Source organism: Rhizophagus irregularis, chromosome 20, assembly GCF_026210795.1.
Source record: "Rhizophagus irregularis chromosome 20, complete sequence".
NCBI classification, from domain to species: Eukaryota; Fungi; Glomeromycota; class Glomeromycetes; order Glomerales; family Glomeraceae; genus Rhizophagus; species Rhizophagus irregularis.
In genome coordinates this window covers 2,336,446-2,356,314 of record NC_089448.1, presented here as the reverse complement: position 1 = coordinate 2,356,314, position 19,869 = coordinate 2,336,446, and the positions used below count along the sequence as shown (strand labels likewise).

The window sequence follows — 19,869 nt, the reverse complement described above, 5'->3', positions numbered from 1 at the left end:
CTTTTTTTAATAGCACTCCTCGAATGAAAAAAAAGTGGTTTTCGTTTTACCTTTTTTTTTATATTAATTATAATACTGAATTTTTTTTCTTTCTTTTAAAAAATTTTCTACAGTTAATCACTTAAAAATGTCAGCTTACTCCGAGGATGTTTTAATCTCTAAACTCAATAAACTTGTCGATACTCAAGAATCTATTTCCCTACTATCACAGTGTTGGTATTTCTCTTTAGAATATATGTACACCTTTTTATAAGATTTAAATCAATAATTTTTCACATATTTTTTTTTTATTATAAGTCTATGTATTCTGAAAGATATCATCTTGTTCACACAACATTTATTTACTATAGGGTTTATGTATCATCGGCGACATGTAGCAACTAGTGTTGATATTTGGAACCGTGAGTTGCGAAAAGGTAGATATTGATGATCTTGCTTAATATTTAGCCGATTTTATTAATTAAGTTCTGATTGAACTTTTTTTATTAATTATAAAAGCAAGCTCAGCGCGGAAAGTATCATTCATATATCTTTGTAATGATGTCTGTCAAAATAGTCGTCGCAAAGGTCCAGAATTCATACGAGAATTTCGTAAAGTGCTTCCGGATGCCGTTGAACATGCTTATCGTCATGCAACCGCAGATGTTCAAAATAAAATAAGGCGTGTTGTCAATATTTGGGAGGAACGGGAAGTCTTTGATAGGGATTTTCTAAATGAATTACGGAAACGTTTCGCAGGAACAAATTCACCACAATTAGGAAGTTCTAATGCAAAAAGAGCAATAGACAAACAAATAAAAACAAGTATTCCTACGACACCACCTCCTGGACGTTCCGATATAGTACGTATTTATACGTCAAATGAAAAAAAAAATATGTGATATATATATTTTTTAATAAGTTATTCTTACAGTAAATATTCATTTAGGCCAAATTAGTGACGACCACACATAATATTGTAGAATCAGAATCTATTATTCAGGAATATGGAAGGAAGGTAACAAAACTTTGGACAGAAGTAATGGAAGCAGAAGGTATAACCCATATTTCATTAAACAAATTTTAATTAATTTAATGATTTATCAATATTTGACCTGTAGAAAAGCCTAGTCCGTCTATTCTTTCGCAACAGCTTGACTATCTTCTACGAGTGCTGACAGAACATCAAAATTTAATTACAAGGAATATTACCAATCGGACACAATTCATCATCCAGATGAAAGAAATAATAGCACAAGAAGAAATGAAGCTTAGAATGGATAACAAAAATCTTTTAGATACTCAAAGCAAAATTAATGAAACTAAAGAATGTTCTGAACAATTAAAAGCTATTACAGAATTTTCAACAATCTCCATTATGGATGAGCATAATAAACAGCAGCATCAAATGGAACAAATTCCTGAAATTAAACGAGAAGAATCCAGAGAAAATAACAATTCAGTTTACGACCCCACCAGCCATTTAATTCTTCCGCCTACATCTTTCGCTGCTGATATTTTGCCTCCATCTGAAACTCAGTTGTTCGGAGATTCATTAATTAATAATTATTTGCAACTTCCATATCAAACTACATCTATTTCTTCATCAATATCTAATTCGCCAGCACCTTCTAATACTAGTGATGAGCATAGTGATCCCTTAGTTTCTGCGGATACATGAAAAATAAGAATCATCTCAGCTGGATCTGACCTTAATTAGTTAATAAATATATATGTAGCATTTCGTTTATATTTGTAATAAAATAGATAAAGTAATAAATCATAAATATTATTATTGATTGATAGATTATTTACACTAAAACAAGAAACCTATTTGAAGTATGAATTATCATTTAAGCATATTAATATATTATGGTAATAAAAATATCAATTAATTTATTTCTTTAAAGGTAACCAATTACTTTACCTTAATTTACAAAAATATGCTTATTTAATTCTTGACTTTTAAATGCTTTTCACTGTGTTATTTCTTAAAGATTTTTGGAAATAAAACCATACATTAAATATAAGTCGTTCACAATTTTTTAAATTTGCCTTACTAGCTTTATTTAAATAAATTTATTTTATTATAAAAGAAATACAGTATATATAAGGAATTAACTTCAGTTTATATCTACTAATTATTATGAGATTATATTATCAATGGAAATGATATTCAGTAATGTAATTTATAATCAGAAATAAATTACTTTTTTACTAAATTTAGTAAGAAAAATTTTATATTTAAAAAACTAAAATGATAAAATTCTATCATTAATATTCTTTAATATTAAAGAAATTATATTAAAAATAATTTAAAAAACTAAAAAAATAATATTTTCAGAAATTCAATTTACAAAAGTAAATTATCTCATTTTTAAAAAGTTAAAAATTAGGAATATATATTTTTTTCACTCTTATTAAGCTTTACAATTAAAAAAAAAATCATCAAATTTCACTAAATATTAAAAAATTTGCAAAAAAAAATTTTTTTTATATTAACAGTCAGTGGAAATGTCCCCAAAAATTAGAGGGAGATTTTTTGTACTATGATATCTCAATATAAATTATTGGGACAGTATGGCTATATGGCATATAGTATATATGTAAACTTAAGGTTGGCCAAAGTTGGTACAAATGGCTAAAATCGACAATTTTCAGATCTTAATTCTGGCCGAAATTTTCTTAATTCCGGCCGAATTCGTAATGCCGGCCCAAATTACATTAAAATCGAAATTTTCAGGTCAAAGGTAACACCATATTTATGCAATGTAACATTTTTTCCAACAATAGTAAACATGTTCGTTCAAGGTTTGAAAAATATTTTTAAACCTTTTAAAAGTCAAAAACTTCACTTTATTCGGTTGCATCTGGCCAAAGAAAGTAGTCAATTATATGGTTATTTTAATACAACAAACTAATAAAAATTAAGAAAATTTATTTAACCTTATTCTTTTGCTTATTTTTTTTAAATATTCAATAAATATCTTTTATTTTAACGCTACTTTAGATACTTTTTATATATATAAAAAAATATTTTACTTATTCATATTATACTATTTGTATTTATGACTTAACAAAGTAAATAGACCTAATAGTCAATAAGAATTTTTCTATGAATAAATAATTTTTGTTTTATTTTCTTGTTAAACGAACTAAAATTAAAAATTTTAAGTTTTTTTTAATGTTATAATAATTTACATGATTACTATAATATTAAGAATTAAGCATTAAATGTCTAATTTAAATAAACAAATAAAAACATAATATTTAACTATTTTTGCGATTAAACCTCATTTATACCGCCCAAATAGACCTAATAATATTATTCTAATAAAAAAAAATTTTTTTTATTAGCACTATAATTAAAAAATTCAACAAAATTTATAAATAACAAAAAATCTAGCTTAATAATCACCATTCTAAGCTTAACAAAAGTTGTTCATTTCACCAAATTATACCTAAAAATGAAATAATTGCTGGTTAAGAAAGCTTTTGTTAAGAGTTTTATTGAAATCAAGAAAAATTTTTTTTATTATAAAAATTGGTTTTTTGCGGTTTACACAAAATCTCCCTAAATAACTGCTCTTTTTAACTTAATAAATCTTTTTCTTCTCGTAAAATTACATATATTTGCATTATTTAAATTGTATTTTATACCCACCTTTAAGTTGCATTTTGAGGAAAACTTCATTTTTAAGACGAACTTTCTTGTAATATGTAAAGAAAAAAAAATATTACTAAAGAGGAAATGATGACGAATATTTATAGTACACATGATGAACTATTAATTTACTTAATTTGTATAAGCATTGTATTAAAAATTTCTTTTTTTAGCTACGTGGTGATATATTCAATTATGGTTACACAAAATTATTTTAATTAATGATCGGCAAGAGAAATGACATTTCCACTGACTGTTAAATATTTAAAATATTGACATAAATAAGTTTTAAATTTTTCTTTAAAATAATTATTTAAAGAATAAATGTATATATAATATTCTATTACATATTTTATCTGTAATACCATTTAAAATAAAATAACAAAAAATTTATAATACATCAATACATCATATTAAAAATAATGTAATAAATGTATCTGTAAATTTATATAAGATGATAAAGGTGCATTATTACTTGGTGATTTCTATCATGTAATTTAATAAAATTTTTGATTGGCTAATTTTATGAAAAATTTTATTATTGTTTTTTTAAAAAAGAAACTTAAAACTTAATTAAAACAACTTTTTTTTTAATAATTATATGAAAAAAAACATAGATTTTTATTTAAATTTTTTGTAAAATATGACTAATATAATTTTATTTGATTTTATAATTGAACTTAAATAAAAAAAAATAAAATAAATAAAATAAGAAAAAAAATAAATAAAGGAAAAAAAAATAAAAGGATAAGAAAAAGTAAAAATGAAATATAAAATAAACAAAAAAATAAATACAAAATAAGATAATAAATTACAAAATGGAATAGAAAGTGAAAATAAAATAAAATGAAAAATGAAAAGTAAAATAAAATATAAAATAAAAAATAAAATAGAATATAAAATAAAGAACAAAATGGAATATAAAGTAAAAAATAAAATGAAATATAAAGTAAATAACAAAATGGAATGTAAAGTAAAAAATAAAATAAAATATAAAATAAAAAACAAAATGAAATATAAAGTAAAAAACATAAAATAAAAAATAAAATAAAATATAAAGAATAAATAAAAAAGAATAAAGAATAAAAAAAATAAGATTAATTTAGTACATTTTTTTTTATGCATTCTTTTTCTTTTTACATATTTTTTCTTTATTTTCTTTCTTTTTTCCTTCATTTTGTATTAATAAAATATACCTGTCTACTGATTATTTTAAAAATAAATATTATTGTATTTTATTTTTCAAATTAATTTTTGAAACTTTTTTTTAGTTATTAACTTTTTTAATTCTTTAAATATGGCATTTAGCAGGTATTTTTTTTATTTTTTCTTTATTTTAATAAATATTTATAATTGTATTTTCTTCTTTTTTCAGGTATTTTTACAAATATCTGAGCTTAAAATAGATATAAAAAAAACTTTAGCATATTTTTTATTATAACAAATATTATTAATTGTTTATTTTTTTCCTTTTTAGATATTTTTTTAGGATTTTGAATGTGACTTACTTTAATAAAGGTCACTATAGAAAATTAGTCCTTTACTAATAGTTTTTACTTTACTTTTTTCTTAAATTCTATTGGTTAATTAGCTAAAAAGAAAAAAAATCATAACAATGTAATATAAAATTTCCTTTTATAGTAAAATCTGCAAAGAATTTTATATATAATTTTTACCTTAAGCTTGGGGGAGAACCCGCTTACTTATAAGATAGGTCACCTCCAGGCCTAAGATAAAAATCATATATAAAATTCTTTGCAGATTTTACTATAAAAGGAAATTTTATGTTACATTGTTATGCTTTTTAGCTAATTAACTAATAGAATTTAAAAAAAAAGTAAGGTAAAAACTATTAGTAAAGGGTCAATTTTCTACGGTAACCTTTATTATAAGTAAGCGGGGTCCTGCCTGGGGGTAACCTATCTTATAAGTAAACAGAATCCTATGTAAATACCTGAAAAGTAAAATAAAAAACTAATTTTTTTAAATACTTTTCTTTTTTTATTTTTTTTTAATTTTCTCCTCTTTCTTTTCCCATTCTCTTTTTTTTTAGGTTTTAGGCAATTTGAACTTTTAAGATGAATAAGTCTTTGTAAATTGATTGGTTAGTTCATCAGATATAACACATTTTACATTTTATCATGTGTTTCTTTTACAACTTTTTAACATTTTTAAAAAATTAAGATTTTTACAATAATTATATTATACTTTTATAACAAATAAATGTAAAATTAATTATTAAATAGCCTAAATTATTAATTAAAATTATAAAAAGTTATTATTTTTAACAATAAATTAATTAATTTATTTATAATAAATATAATCAAAAATTATTATAAAGTATAAAACATATAGATTTTACAATTTTTAGCATACAGTTGCTTTTAAATAATTTTAAATCTAGGATTTTTATAATAAAATAATGTCAAAATTTAAATTCTCCTAGTTAAAAGAAATATTCAAAAAAAAAAAACTTTTGTAACAAACTTTTAATTAGAGGGAAATTAATTGTTAAAGATAGGCAAGGACCCCAGAAAATGCTTATATATGTAAGGTACCAAGGTGCTTAGCCAACATAGAAAAGTTTTATGATGTAAGAATTTTATAATGCTTAATTTTAAGAAAATTTTATATTATGTAAGATAATTAAATTGCATATTTTTGGTATTATTTTAAAATACTAAGAGTTTTTAGTTGCTTATTTTTCATATTTATATAACTTTTTAAAATATTATATATTGAATTTATAATTAATTTTTATTTTATTTTCACTAACGGTGAGTGTTAATTTGTACTACATTTTACAATTTTATATAAATACATAAACAAAAATTTTTTTTTGATAAAATTTCATTTTTTTTTCAATGTTTTATTAATTATCTGTCAATAGTATCTTTTTAATTTTTATTAAACTCAGTGTATTATTTTTAATATAAAATTACTATATTATACATGTTTATTTTGTTAAATAAAATTACTATAAATATGATTTACTTTAAAATATAATTTCACTACTCACCACTTTGGTTATATCAAATTATCTTTTATGCTTAAGTAAGTTTGTTCAGCAAGTTAAATCTACTTGTATTTTAATTTTCATAAGGCTAAGTATGATATTTATATAGAAAAGCATATTTTTTTTAACGGTAATAACTTTTAAATTTTTCACTTTTTCGTTTATAACTTCAGAGCGTAATTACACCACTTCAGTCAAATGAAATCGACTTTCTAAATTAATTGAAAATTGTTCAGCAAGGTCGAAACTACTTATATATTAATTTTCATGAGTGTGGGTATAATACTTATGGAGAAAAGTGCATTTTTCATAACGGTACTAACTTCCGAATTTTTCATTTCTCCGTTTACAACTTCAGAGCGTAATTACACCTCTTTGGTCAAATGAAATCGACTTTCTAAATTAATTGAAAATTGTTCAGCAAGGTCGAAACTACTTATATATTAATTTTCATGAGTGTGGGTATAATACTTATGGAGAAAAGTGCATTTTTCATAACGGTACTAACTTCCGAATTTTTCATTTCTCCGTTTACAACTTCAGAACGTAATTACACCTCTTTGGTCAAATGAAATCGACTTTCTAAATTAATTGAAAATTGTTCAGCAAGGTCGAAACTACCTACATATTAATTTTTATGGGTGTAAGTATAATACTTATGGAGAAATTTACATTTTTTGTAATAGTATTAATTTCAAATTTTTCTTATACTGTTTATTAACTTTATTAATTGAATGTTGTTAATCTATTTGTATATTATGTTTTGTTTAGCTTCGCAACATATTTAAAATTGGATTTAATAAAATATATTAATTAATAAATATATTTTATAAATTATGATTTGCTTATTTTTATATAATTTTTAAGGTTAGATATCAACAATGCTTAGCGATCATAGTAAAAACCTATGCTTAGAGCTACTAATAAAAAATATTTTTGGGATCTTACTTATATAAGTATTTTCTGGGGTCCTGATAGGCATTTACATATAGAAATGATCTACACAGCTACACCATATGTAAAATGCAAATTATTGCCTATCTTTATCAATTAATTTCTCCCTAATTAAAGGAGGATCCTGAATAATACTAATATAACTCACAAGTAAACTTTAAGTACTGAAGTAAAATACATTTTATGACATAACTCTGTCAATATTGAAGCTAGGAATTCGATTTTACTATCATTAGAATCCTCTTATCGAGACGAATCCAATGATATAAATTTTATTAAAACCAAATTACTGGTTATGTTAAAAACAGGGTATGTAGGATAACAAAATTTTGAAAATACCTCTATAATACGCAACTTTGAAAAATTTTAATATAAACTCTATGCAAACTCAAATGTGAGTTGTATCAGTATTGTTCGGGGTCCTACACCAAGTATTAGAGAAAAAGTTAGCAAAAAAGTTCAGTTTGGTGCTGCAATATCTGTAGCTAAAACGAGTATTCAATCACCGTTACAGAAAATATTACAGATGAATTAATTAGAATTTTAACCCAGTTTATCACAAAATATCGTAGAAATACTGGTTTAAGCGCTATTTTTTTTTCAGGTACCAAGTATATTACGTAATATTCAGTTTAATATAAACTTACTTCCCTTTTCCTTCTTGTCAGATTTAATAACCAATCAAATTATAATATTTATAAATTATATATTTTATTAAGTGTAACGTAAAATTTGGTTACCTCTCCCCTTTTGATAATTACGTAATATCTGTAAGCTCTCTAAATATAATCAAAAATTACTATAAAACATATAGATTTTACAATTTTTAGCATACAGTTGCTTTTAAATAATTTTAAATCTAGGATTTTTATAATAAAATAAGAAGTTTGCTATTTATCGCCACTGGTGGTCAACACCACTATCACGTGATCATATATATCACGTGACTTTGCTTCATTTTCTTTTTTAGTTTTATTTGTTCTTTATTTATTCTTATAAAGTGCATGTAAAATGTAATAAAATTAACGCATTTAATAAAAGAAATTGATACTTTATTTATTTTGAGTGCAACTACATTTAATTTAGTGCAACTACTATTTAACCACATTGTTCAACTATGTAAATTATTTGCCTGAGTATTCATTTTCTTTATTAGCGGACGATTCAGCCTTGTATCTTAGACATCCTCAGATATTATAGTCTTTTCTAGAGCAATAGTTACACGTTTTCTGTGCTATTGTTTCGTTAGATTTGCCTGATATAACACGATCATTTTCTACCACTGATTTATATCTCTTATGAGATGGTAATCCTTTCGGTCTATGATACTCAGGATTTGATATTTCAGGAAGAATCAACAAAGGTTAATGATTATCTTGAATAGAAGACTTTTACAGAAACTTTAAGTTTTCAAGTGATATCATTTCGATATTATTTGATATTATTTCAATATAGATTTAATATCGATATGATATCGAAATAAAGTATTATCATTTTGATATCATTTCAATATTAAATCGATATTGAAATGATATCAAAATGATAATACTTTATTTTGATATCGTATCGATATTTAAGGTTGCTTGCCGAAACCTAGGGGTTTAGGCAAGATGGCGTTTTGCCGAAAAGCGAAATTCTGCTGAAACTATATTAAAATTATATTAAAAAACTGGCGAAACTTTGGAGAATGGCGAAACTGCCGAAACTTATTATAAATGCCAAAACTGCCGAAACTCTGCCGAAACTATAATAAATCTATAGTAAAATTTTGATGAAACTAATCGTAGGATTTTGAAGAGGTTTAGACAAGCAACCTTATCGATATTAATCTATATTGAAATAATATCAAAATGATATCAAAATGATACCGTTAAGATAAACTTAACAATATCGATTCTATATTGATTAAAAATGGCAAGTTTCTGTAAAGTATGTAACTCCTCTTATTAAATAAATTAATTTATTTATTGTTAAAAATAATAACTTTTTATAATTTTAATTAATAATTTTGGCTATTTAATAATTAATTTTACATTTATTTGTTATAAAAGTATAATATAATTATTGTAAAAATCTTAATTTTTTAAAAATATTAAAAAGTTGCAAAAGAAACGCACCATCCTTTTTTGATAAAATGTGCTATATCTGATGAATTAACCAATCAATTTACATAAAATTTTATATTTTGATAAATCATATGATAAATGATTTACATTTTAAATTTTATTTTGATTGGCTTTAATTTTGATATCAATTCATGTGATTAATAATCAATAATAGAGGTGGTGCATTTTTTTTGATGTCCACTGTATGTAGTAAAAATACAGAAAATTGGATATCTGATATGTGTAAAATATGTATAAATACTGTATATATATCGTATACGTATTAAGTATTATATATATATTATATATAAATAATATATAGATAATATATATATTTACACGCATCTTACACATATTAAGTACCTGATTTTATTGCATTTTTAACATATTTGCTATCTGATATATTAGTTTTTGATCAGTGATATTCGTTACTTTTAATGTTTCATATGAATCAAATTTTTTCTCTAAAATTTAATTTAATTCAGACTCAATTTAGACTTAATTAAACCTCTAAAAATAATTATCTTAAAGTTATATTATTGAAACCTATGATCCTACCAAAGTATTATCATATATATTGAATCATCTTCATTGAAATAAAATATTACAGTCTAACCTCAATATACCGATATTCGATATACCAATATACTATTAAAAACTTGATATACTAATAAAATTTTATTTTCCCACTATATGTGAGGACATATAAATATTGGTATAACTTTGATATAACAATATTTTCATATATGTCCTAACATATCGTTATATAAAGGTTTGATTGTAGTAATAATAATGGCTAAATCAAAATTTTCAAATATAAAATAAAATAAATTAGTAATAAAAAGCATATAATTAATAAAAATATAACTTTAATAATTTCTTTTCCATATTTTATTTTAAAATAAAAACAAATATTAATTAGTATAATTTAAGCGAATAATAAGTATATTCAAAATAACTTTTAATAATTAATATTTTATTTTATTAAGCTATCTTTAGCTAAAGAAAATTCTGATTGAATTTCACTTATATTTATATCTATTTATATTTCATTAAACTACCCTAAAATTAAAAGTATTTTAATTTATTTCTTGTTTACTAATTAATTTTTTGATTTGTTTATATGACTAATAATTATCTTTTCTATTTACTAATTATTAAAACTCATTTTTTCCTAATAAATTTTTATTTATAATTAAGTCTAATAAACTGGTTTTATAATAAATATTGTGTAGATCATTACATCATGTAGATCATGTAGATTGTTTCTTCTATCAACTAATTATTTATCTTATTATATAATTATCTGCTTAGTTTCTTAAAGTTATATTATATTATAAATCAATTTATACAGAATACTAGTTATTTTTAATCAGTGCCATTTCTTTAGAAACATTATTTCTATAAGATTTATTGTCTCTAAGAAGCATATTAGAAATCAGCTAATATTTCTTAATTAATAGCATTAACAAATAATATAACTTAAAATATATAAGTAAAAATAAAATAGTCAATATTAATATTAATAATATAATTTTATTACTATTCAATTTGTTTTAATTAAAGCTTTCAAATGAACTATAGATCATTAGATTTTACTATAAAATCTCAAATTTAAACATTTACACTTCTATTACTTTTGCTGCAATGTTTACATAAACTAAAATAAACATTCCTAAATTTATGTATCTCTATTTAAAAAAAAAATGTGAATGTTATGATTAAATGGATTTTTTTTTTTAACAAAAAAAAATGAAATGATAACTCTTTAAAAATTCCAGTATAAATATCAAAACCAGTACCTATATTTAACCAAAAAATATTTTTTATGATAGACTTCATTTTTTTAAAATAAACAGGTAATATACTAAAAATTAATTTAAAAGAAAAGGGTACAAGTTAAAAAATATTTTAGCATTTCTTTTCTTTTTATAAGTATATCAGACTACTTAAATGAACTGTTAAAGATAAGTAATAGCAAACAGATATATTTTTAAAAAAATTTAAGTATTTTAATATTTTTTCTTTCTTTAATACTTTTAGACATATTAAAACTTAAATGTAATTATATAGACAATTTTGATTATTTTGGCCATCAATTTTATTAAGAATATATGAAAAAGAGGTTAATATAAAAAATTTTTAAGCAGAGAATTTCATACACAGCCATTAACTTTTTTCATATTTCTAGGTGACATACAACTCGAAGATGAAGACGAGGAATTGTGACAATGTTTAAAGGAAATGAAGCGCAGGTTAGGAAATATGGGAGCTTTACTTTGAATTATTTGAATCAAATTATTATTTAATTGCTAATAATTTTAATATCATTATTAAACCCTTTTAAATTTTCTTTTTCATATTTCACAATCAATTTATCAATTTTTTTATAGATTTAATATATCATTTTCTGATCCATCCAATAAATTTTAAGATAAAACATTTTTTAAATAAATTAAAAATAATTTGATTCAAAATAGTATTCCAAGATTTTTTTACTTATTTGTATACATTCCTATATAAAAGGTTTAGGACCACTCTATTTTTGATAAAATTTTATTCTTATTTATATGAGTTTTTTTTTTAAAAAAAATTTTTTATTGGCAATTTCTTGAATAAATATTATAAATTACATAATACAAGATTTTTTTCTTAATAGTGAATTTGTAATTTTTCAACTAGAGTGATTACAACAAAAATAAATACAAAATTTAAATAATTAGCTTTAAATATAAAAATTTACTATTAAAAAAAAAACTTAATTATATGATTTATAAATGTAAATATGATAATTTTTTATGTTTATTTAAAAATTATAATAAAGAATTTTTTTAAAAAAAATTTATATAAATAAGAATAAAACTTTATTTAATGTAATCAAAAATAGGGTAATCTTAAACTTTTTATATAGAAGTATATATCACTAATTCTCAATTTTTTTAAGTTACTAATTATGATTATATTTAAACTACTCTTACTTATCTATTCATGCCATTCTTTTTATAAATTAACTTTAAAAAGTTTGTTTATTGATATATCTAATAGTTGGCATACACTAGTTAATCCTACCCTATGAAAAGCTTTTATACTTAAAATATACTTAAAATTTTATTAAAATATACTTAAAATAAGTATCAATTTTAATTCACGATATACTTATCCTTTAAACCGTAAGCAATTGCGGGCAAATTTGCCCGCAATTTTATCAAATTTCAGCTCTTATCTAATTTTATGAAAAATAAAGCAATTTTAATAAAATTTTTTTTCAAAATAGTTTAAATTATTTATTGTGCAGCAATTATTATCATTTATAAATTTATATATTAGAAAATTGAAAATTATCCATTGGTCAAAAGTTGTATTTTAAGATAATCATAAAATTTTAAAATCTTTGCACTTAACTTTGACAATTTCATTGATAATTAATTGTAGCTATATAAAAGCTTAATAGAACATGTAGAATTTGGTATGAGAAACAACTTTTGTTAATATAATTTTTGATGTTTATAAGTAGGATTTTGACTTTATATAGAACCTAAATGAAAATTTTATTATACATTTTAATTATATACTCATAAAAATTAATTTTTTTTATCTCTATTTTGTTTATTATAATGCAAAATTTTTATAATGAAAATAAAAAGTTATAATTAATATTCAAATAGAGAAAAAATATGATAAGAAAAGTCTAGATTTTATTATATAAAAATTCTGATACTATTTTTGCGAGTTAATTTCTCATCCAATTTTAATGATCAACCGCATATCTAACTCATACAATTTATGGCCAGAATGTAGATCAATTTGGCTACAAAATTATGTGATGATCTGGCCAAAATTAAAGAATATTTATAGCGTCATTTATTCTAATTTAGAAATTGCAGGCAAATTTGTCTGCAAAACGGTTTAAGGGATAATATATCTAAAATATGCCTAAAATACTCTTAAAATATATTTTTAATGTACTTGTTTTTTGTCCAGGTACTTAAATTATACTTAAAGTATACTTAAACTAGAATTTAAGTACAATATAAATGTATTTTTTTTACATGTTTAAAATATTCTCAAAATATGCTTAAATTAAAATTTAAGTATAATATAAATGTATTTTTTATATACTTAAAATATAAATTGAATTTTAAATACATTTTAAGAATATTTTAAATATGTAAAAAATACATTTATATTGTACTTAAATTTTAGTTTAAGTATACTTTAAGTATAATTTAAGTACTTAGGCAAAAAACAAGTACATTAAAAATATATTTTAAAAGTATTTTAGGCATATTTTAGGTATATTATAAGTATATCATGAATTAAAATTGATATTTATTTTAAGTATATTTTAATAAAATTTTAAGTATATTTTAAGTATAAAAACTTTTCATAGGGCTATAGGAATAACAGCTAAATGGAAATTTATATTGCTTAAATTTAGTTTTAACACTTTTTCAAATGGTTACAAAAAAAATCATAAATTATTATAGTAGGCTCTTTTGATAAATTTTCTGATATTCAATTTTAAACAAAAAATCTATATAATTTTTCATTAAATTTAAGGTTATCTATCTGTTATTTTAAAACTAGTAAATAATATCTTTTAAAATACACAGGACGAAAAGTGAAAAATCAGGCATCAATCAGTCACTAATCAGTCACAATTAGGTAGCTGATTGGTAACTAATTGGTGACTGATTGGCATTTTCATCAAATACCGTCACCAATTAGGCAGTTTACTAACTTTTGATCTAATGATCAGAAAAAAGATGAAATATAGCTTATTGGAATCGTCTTAACAAGACGAATCTAATGGTAGTAAAATCGCATTTCTAGGATTAATACTTGATGAAAAATTAAGTAAAATATAAAAATAAAAATATATCATTTATATTTTATTTAATTTTTTATTAACTATTAATTCTAGAAATGTGATTTTACTACCATTAGATTTATACATGCTGCCCAAATTATTTTGGGATGCCATAATTATAATTTGGGATGCCGTAATTCATTCAGTTTATATATCTTTTACTATGTAAAGTAGGGATTTTTCTTCTTTTAATAGAGTGTCCGAAAATATAAGGTAAAATTTATATTAAAAAAAAATTTTAGGTCTCTTAATAGATAAAGGTAAAATTATATATATAACAAATAAAGGTCTTTGGATATGTAAGGTAAAGTTAAAATAGGTTTCCGGTTTTATAAGGTAAAATCAAATATAAGTTTACAAATGTTTCGGTAAATAATAAGGTAAAATTATATATAAAATTTAATATTTACCTTATATATACTAATCTGAAATATTGTACAACAATTATTACAATATTTGGTAATATATGTTTTATAATTTTTTCTCAAAATAAAAAATTTATTCTCTTCTTTATACTTGCAAAAACCTTAAAATATAAAAATTCGTACAGCAATTAGCAACTTCAGAATTTAATTTCAGTACTTTGGTTAAATCAAATTATATTTTACTATATAAGAAAGTTGTTTAGTAAGGTCGAACTACTTATATTTGAATTTTTATAGCAGTTGGCGTAATATTTGTTGAATACAAGCTTTTTTTATTTTAATATTAACTTAAAATTTACGTTTTTTGTTTATTAAATTCGGAGCGTAATTTGGGCATTTTAGTCAAATGAAGTCACCTTTTTAAGCTTAAGTAATATTGTTCGGCGAGGTCGAAACTACCTAAATATTAATTTTCATAAGAATCAGTTTAATATTTACGGAATACGAGCAATTTTTGCACTTTTAATTTTTTTTTATTTCCTGATCAGTAATTTTAGGGCGTAATTTAGGCACTTTGGTCAAATGAAATCACTTTTTTATGCTTAAGTAAAGTTGTTCGGCAAGGTCGAAAATATTTATATAAATATTTTCATAACAGTTAGATTAATAATTATGGGGTACGAGCATTTTTTCATAATAATACCAATTACGAATTTATTTTTTTTTTAAAAAAAATTAATTATATTTTTTTAAAGAAAGTAAGTGAATAATAGTTTTGAAGTAAAGTTAAAGATGTGTATCTTTAAAATTTTTTTATAGTATTTTTGTAATTCAAAGTAACTTTTTTTACTAATAAAAGTTATTTATCTTTAAAGAATAAGAATTAAACTTAATAAAAATAAAAAATTTTTAAAATTTATTGTAATTATTATAAAATATTTTGTTTATTTAATAATTAAAAAAATTTAGGTCTCTGAAAATCTAAGGTAAAATTTAATATAATTTTAAAAGGTTACTATATATATATGGTAAAATTATGAGATAAGAAAGGTTGGTAAAATTACTAGTAAATCTAAAATTTTGCCCAGAGATCTTTATTAGAAGTAAGCGGGGTGGGTCCTTGTAAAGTGCCAAAATAATTTGGGATGCCATAATTGAATTTTGGATTTTACTTATAATTATGGCAGCCAAAAATAATTTGAGTGACATGTATAATTAGATTCATCTTGTTGAGACGATTCTAATGAGTTATATTTCATTCCTTTCTGATCATTAGATCAAAAGTTAGCAAACTGTCTGATTGGTAACGGTATTTGGCGAAAATGCCAATTAGTTACCAATCAGTTACCTGATTTTTTACTTTTCGACCTGTATTGGATAAAAAATTAGTAAATTAATAAATTAATATAAGTTTAAGAAAATAATATATTTAAGCCATTTATTTTGAATTTTAATATAACAATCAATATATATTTTAAAAATATATCTAATGTATTAATTATATCTATATTCTATATAATCAAAATAAAATAAAAGAAATAACAGTTGCTTACTTTATTTTTAACTAAATTTCTAAAACAATGCACTTAAAAAAGAAATAAAGAATTAATAAAAATTAAGCAATAATTATATTATTACGATATATATGATACCTTTATAACTATATTAAAATTTATGATCATAATATAATAAAAAGATTGTAGTAAAATAAAATAAAATTATAAAAAGATTTTTTTTTTGAAATTAAATTTGAAATACTATTTTAGATTTTTTTAAAAAAATTTGTTATAAAAGAAAATTTGTTATTAAAAAGGGCATTTTTTATATATAGTTTATAAAATTTACTTTGTTAAATAGTATACGGTATTTAATTAGTAAAATTCGGTATAATAAGATTTTTTTTATATATTAAAATCTGTATCACACTGAAGATCTGTTATATTGTAAAATTTGTTATATCAAAATTTGTTATAAGAAGAGTTAACTGTACTATCAAAAAACATATTTTATTTATTTCCTTTATTTTTTTTTACTTCTTTTCTTTACTTTTCTTTTATTTAATTTATTTGTTCTCTTTTTTTCTTATTTTTTTTTATTTTATTTATTTTTTTCAGGAGTTTACTATTTATCGCCGACAACAATCATTGCCGGTATTACATGATTTTTTAATTTTGGTTGGAATTAAATAATCAATATAGAAATTGCATTTTGTGTAATCTATCTCCTGATTTTTATGAAAAATAAAATTGCCTTTTTTTGGATTGTATAATATTACTCAAATTTTCAAAAAAGGATATTTTGGCCAGAATTATAAAATTATACTAGAATTAAATAAGGATTGACAAATAGGATTTTTTATACTAAAAAATTCTAAGTTTTTGAAATACATAGTAAAAACAGAAACAAGGAGAGTGTAATACAGAGTGACAAATTATACATTATTAAAACTTATATGATATCAGTCATAGCAATTTTATTTTTTTTATTATTTTTTTATTATTTTTTATTTTATTTTATTATTAATTCCTTTATTATTAGTATATTTTTACCATTGTAATTTTTATTTTTATTTTTATCATTATTAAATTACCTTTTTTATATTATTTATTACTAATTATGTTAAAATAAAATTTTTGATTTCAAATTTATTAATCTTTTTAGTTTTTAATAAAACTTAAATAAACTCATAATTTTATAAAATATAAAAGTATAAATATATTACTTTTGCTTTTAGTTTAACTGTATATTTAATAATAAATTTTCAATAAATAAAATTATTTTATAAAAAAATTTTTAAAAAAATTATTATTTAAAGAATTAATTTAAAGGGTAATTTTAACGCTCACCCCAGGTGAAAATCACCTGGGGTGAGCGTTAAAATTACCCTTATTTAAATTATGTAATCTAATTTTAAACTGTTTATACAGTATAGTATAATAATTATATATATTTATGTTATTATTACTCTTGTGCAACTTTTTTAAAAAAAATCTTTAGAAGTTATTTACTTTTTTCTCTTTTTTATATTTATTTGTTATTATAAAAAAATATTACTATACTTTGCAATTATTACTAAACAATTTTTTGCACAAAAAAATATGTTCTAAAGTAGAAAATATATTATTTCTTAAACTGTAGGGGTTTAAAAATTTTTGAATTTTTAAAATATCTTAAGATCTAGTGATCATAGAAAGATGAAATTATATTTGTTAAATTCCTTTTATTAAGGAGTATTTAATGGTAATAAAATCATAACTCTAAAATTGATAGATAAAAAGTTATATTAATTTATAGATTTTTAGATTTTATAAATTATCCTGTCACATAATATTTGTAGAAGGACAATTTTATTTCTATCAGATTCTTCTCATTAAGACGCATCAAATAGTGGTAATTTTATATTTCTAGGATTAATAGATAAAAAGATATTTCAATTTAAAAAATTTAGCTACTATTTGTTATAATTTGTTGATTATTTACTTTTAAAAAATTATTAATCAAATTGAACTTTTTTTTTGATTTTTACTTAGAAAATACTATAGAATTTATTATAAAAATATTGGTTTATGTAATAAAATATTTTAAGATATTTAAAAGTGTCTTTAATTAAAAAACAAAATTGCAGGCAAATTTGGCTGCAAAACAGTTTAAGGGATAATCTAGATCTATATTCCATTATAATATATACTAATAACTTTATAATATTTTCCTATAACTATATTTTGCAATTGCTATTTAATGATTTTTACATAAAATAATATGTTTTTTATCTGAAATAAAGAAATAAGTTATAATCACAATCTTTAGATTTTATATACATAGCTAAAAAGGCAATTAATTATTAGGTTATTTATGATAAGATATTTTGAATAATATTAATACTTATTTATTTTTTAATTTAATTAAGAATTATAATAAAGACTTAACAAATAATTTATTATAAAAATTTTATTAATAAAGGTTAAGATTTAAGAATAATAATTATTGCAAATTGAGTAAATAAAGTATAGTTTATTATGTTATTATAAAGTTCCTGAATATGAAAATATTATATTAAAATATTAAGTAACATAAATATAACCATGTATACTTTGGTTATTTTAATACTAATAAATTTAGTAGATATCATATCAAATATCATGATAAAGTTTTAATTAATATATTTAGAAGTCCTGTTATTATATATAATTTCATGTAAAATTTGATAATTTTCTCTTAATTAGCATGAAATCTGAAGTATTATTATATATGCTATAAGTTTACAACTAAGAAATTGAACTTAGAGAAAAAATAAAGATTATATAAGCAAACTAATATTTTCACTAAAAAGGTAATATAATAACTATTCCTTTTTTAATTAATAACTTTATTTTTAATATATAATAATATTTATAGACTGTAATTTTATAAATATAATCTTTAATTTCAGGATTATATCCAGTCATTACAATGCTAATAGTCTTAACTCTTAAGTATTAGTATTGCTTAAGAATTGCAAAGTGACTTTTACTAGTAGTACTAGTTTTAAAAACAGGTGCAGTTTTACTTTTTTTTCCTTTGTAAAAGTAAGTAACTCAACCTACTGGAGTTATTATTCAAGTCCTGTTTAACTATCTCTGCATAAGAAATTCACCTATTCTTTCCTTTAGAAGTAAAAGTTTTAGCTTTTGCATTGAGAGAGTTGATTAATTCCTCAGATTGTACAATATTAGCTAATTGGTATATTGGATTTTTTAAAATTTCTATATCTATCAGTTGATTCTTTACTAATTTAATTTGTTGTGATAATATCATATTATGAGTTATACTTTTTGTACAAATCTGATATTAACTATATGTCCAAAGTGCTAAGAAGCCTTAAGCAAAACATATAGAAAGTGATAAAACTTATTGAAGTCTTTCATGCCAAAAGTTTT

General features: G+C 21.0%; 1 protein-coding gene across 1 annotated transcript; it reads left to right on the top strand.

The window, feature by feature from the left end:
• Positions 1–37: 37 nt before the first annotated feature.
• On the top strand, positions 38–1,807 carry OCT59_013103 (uncharacterized protein). The gene is made up of 5 exons (XM_066140601.1): positions 38–212; positions 298–416; positions 499–842; positions 929–1,034; positions 1,101–1,807. Exons 2-5 carry the CDS (start codon positions 356–358, stop codon positions 1,658–1,660), a joined length of 1,071 nt encoding a protein of 356 aa, XP_066001473.1. The 5' UTR covers positions 38–212; positions 298–355; the 3' UTR covers positions 1,661–1,807.
• The last annotated feature ends 18,062 nt before the right edge of the window (positions 1,808–19,869 follow it).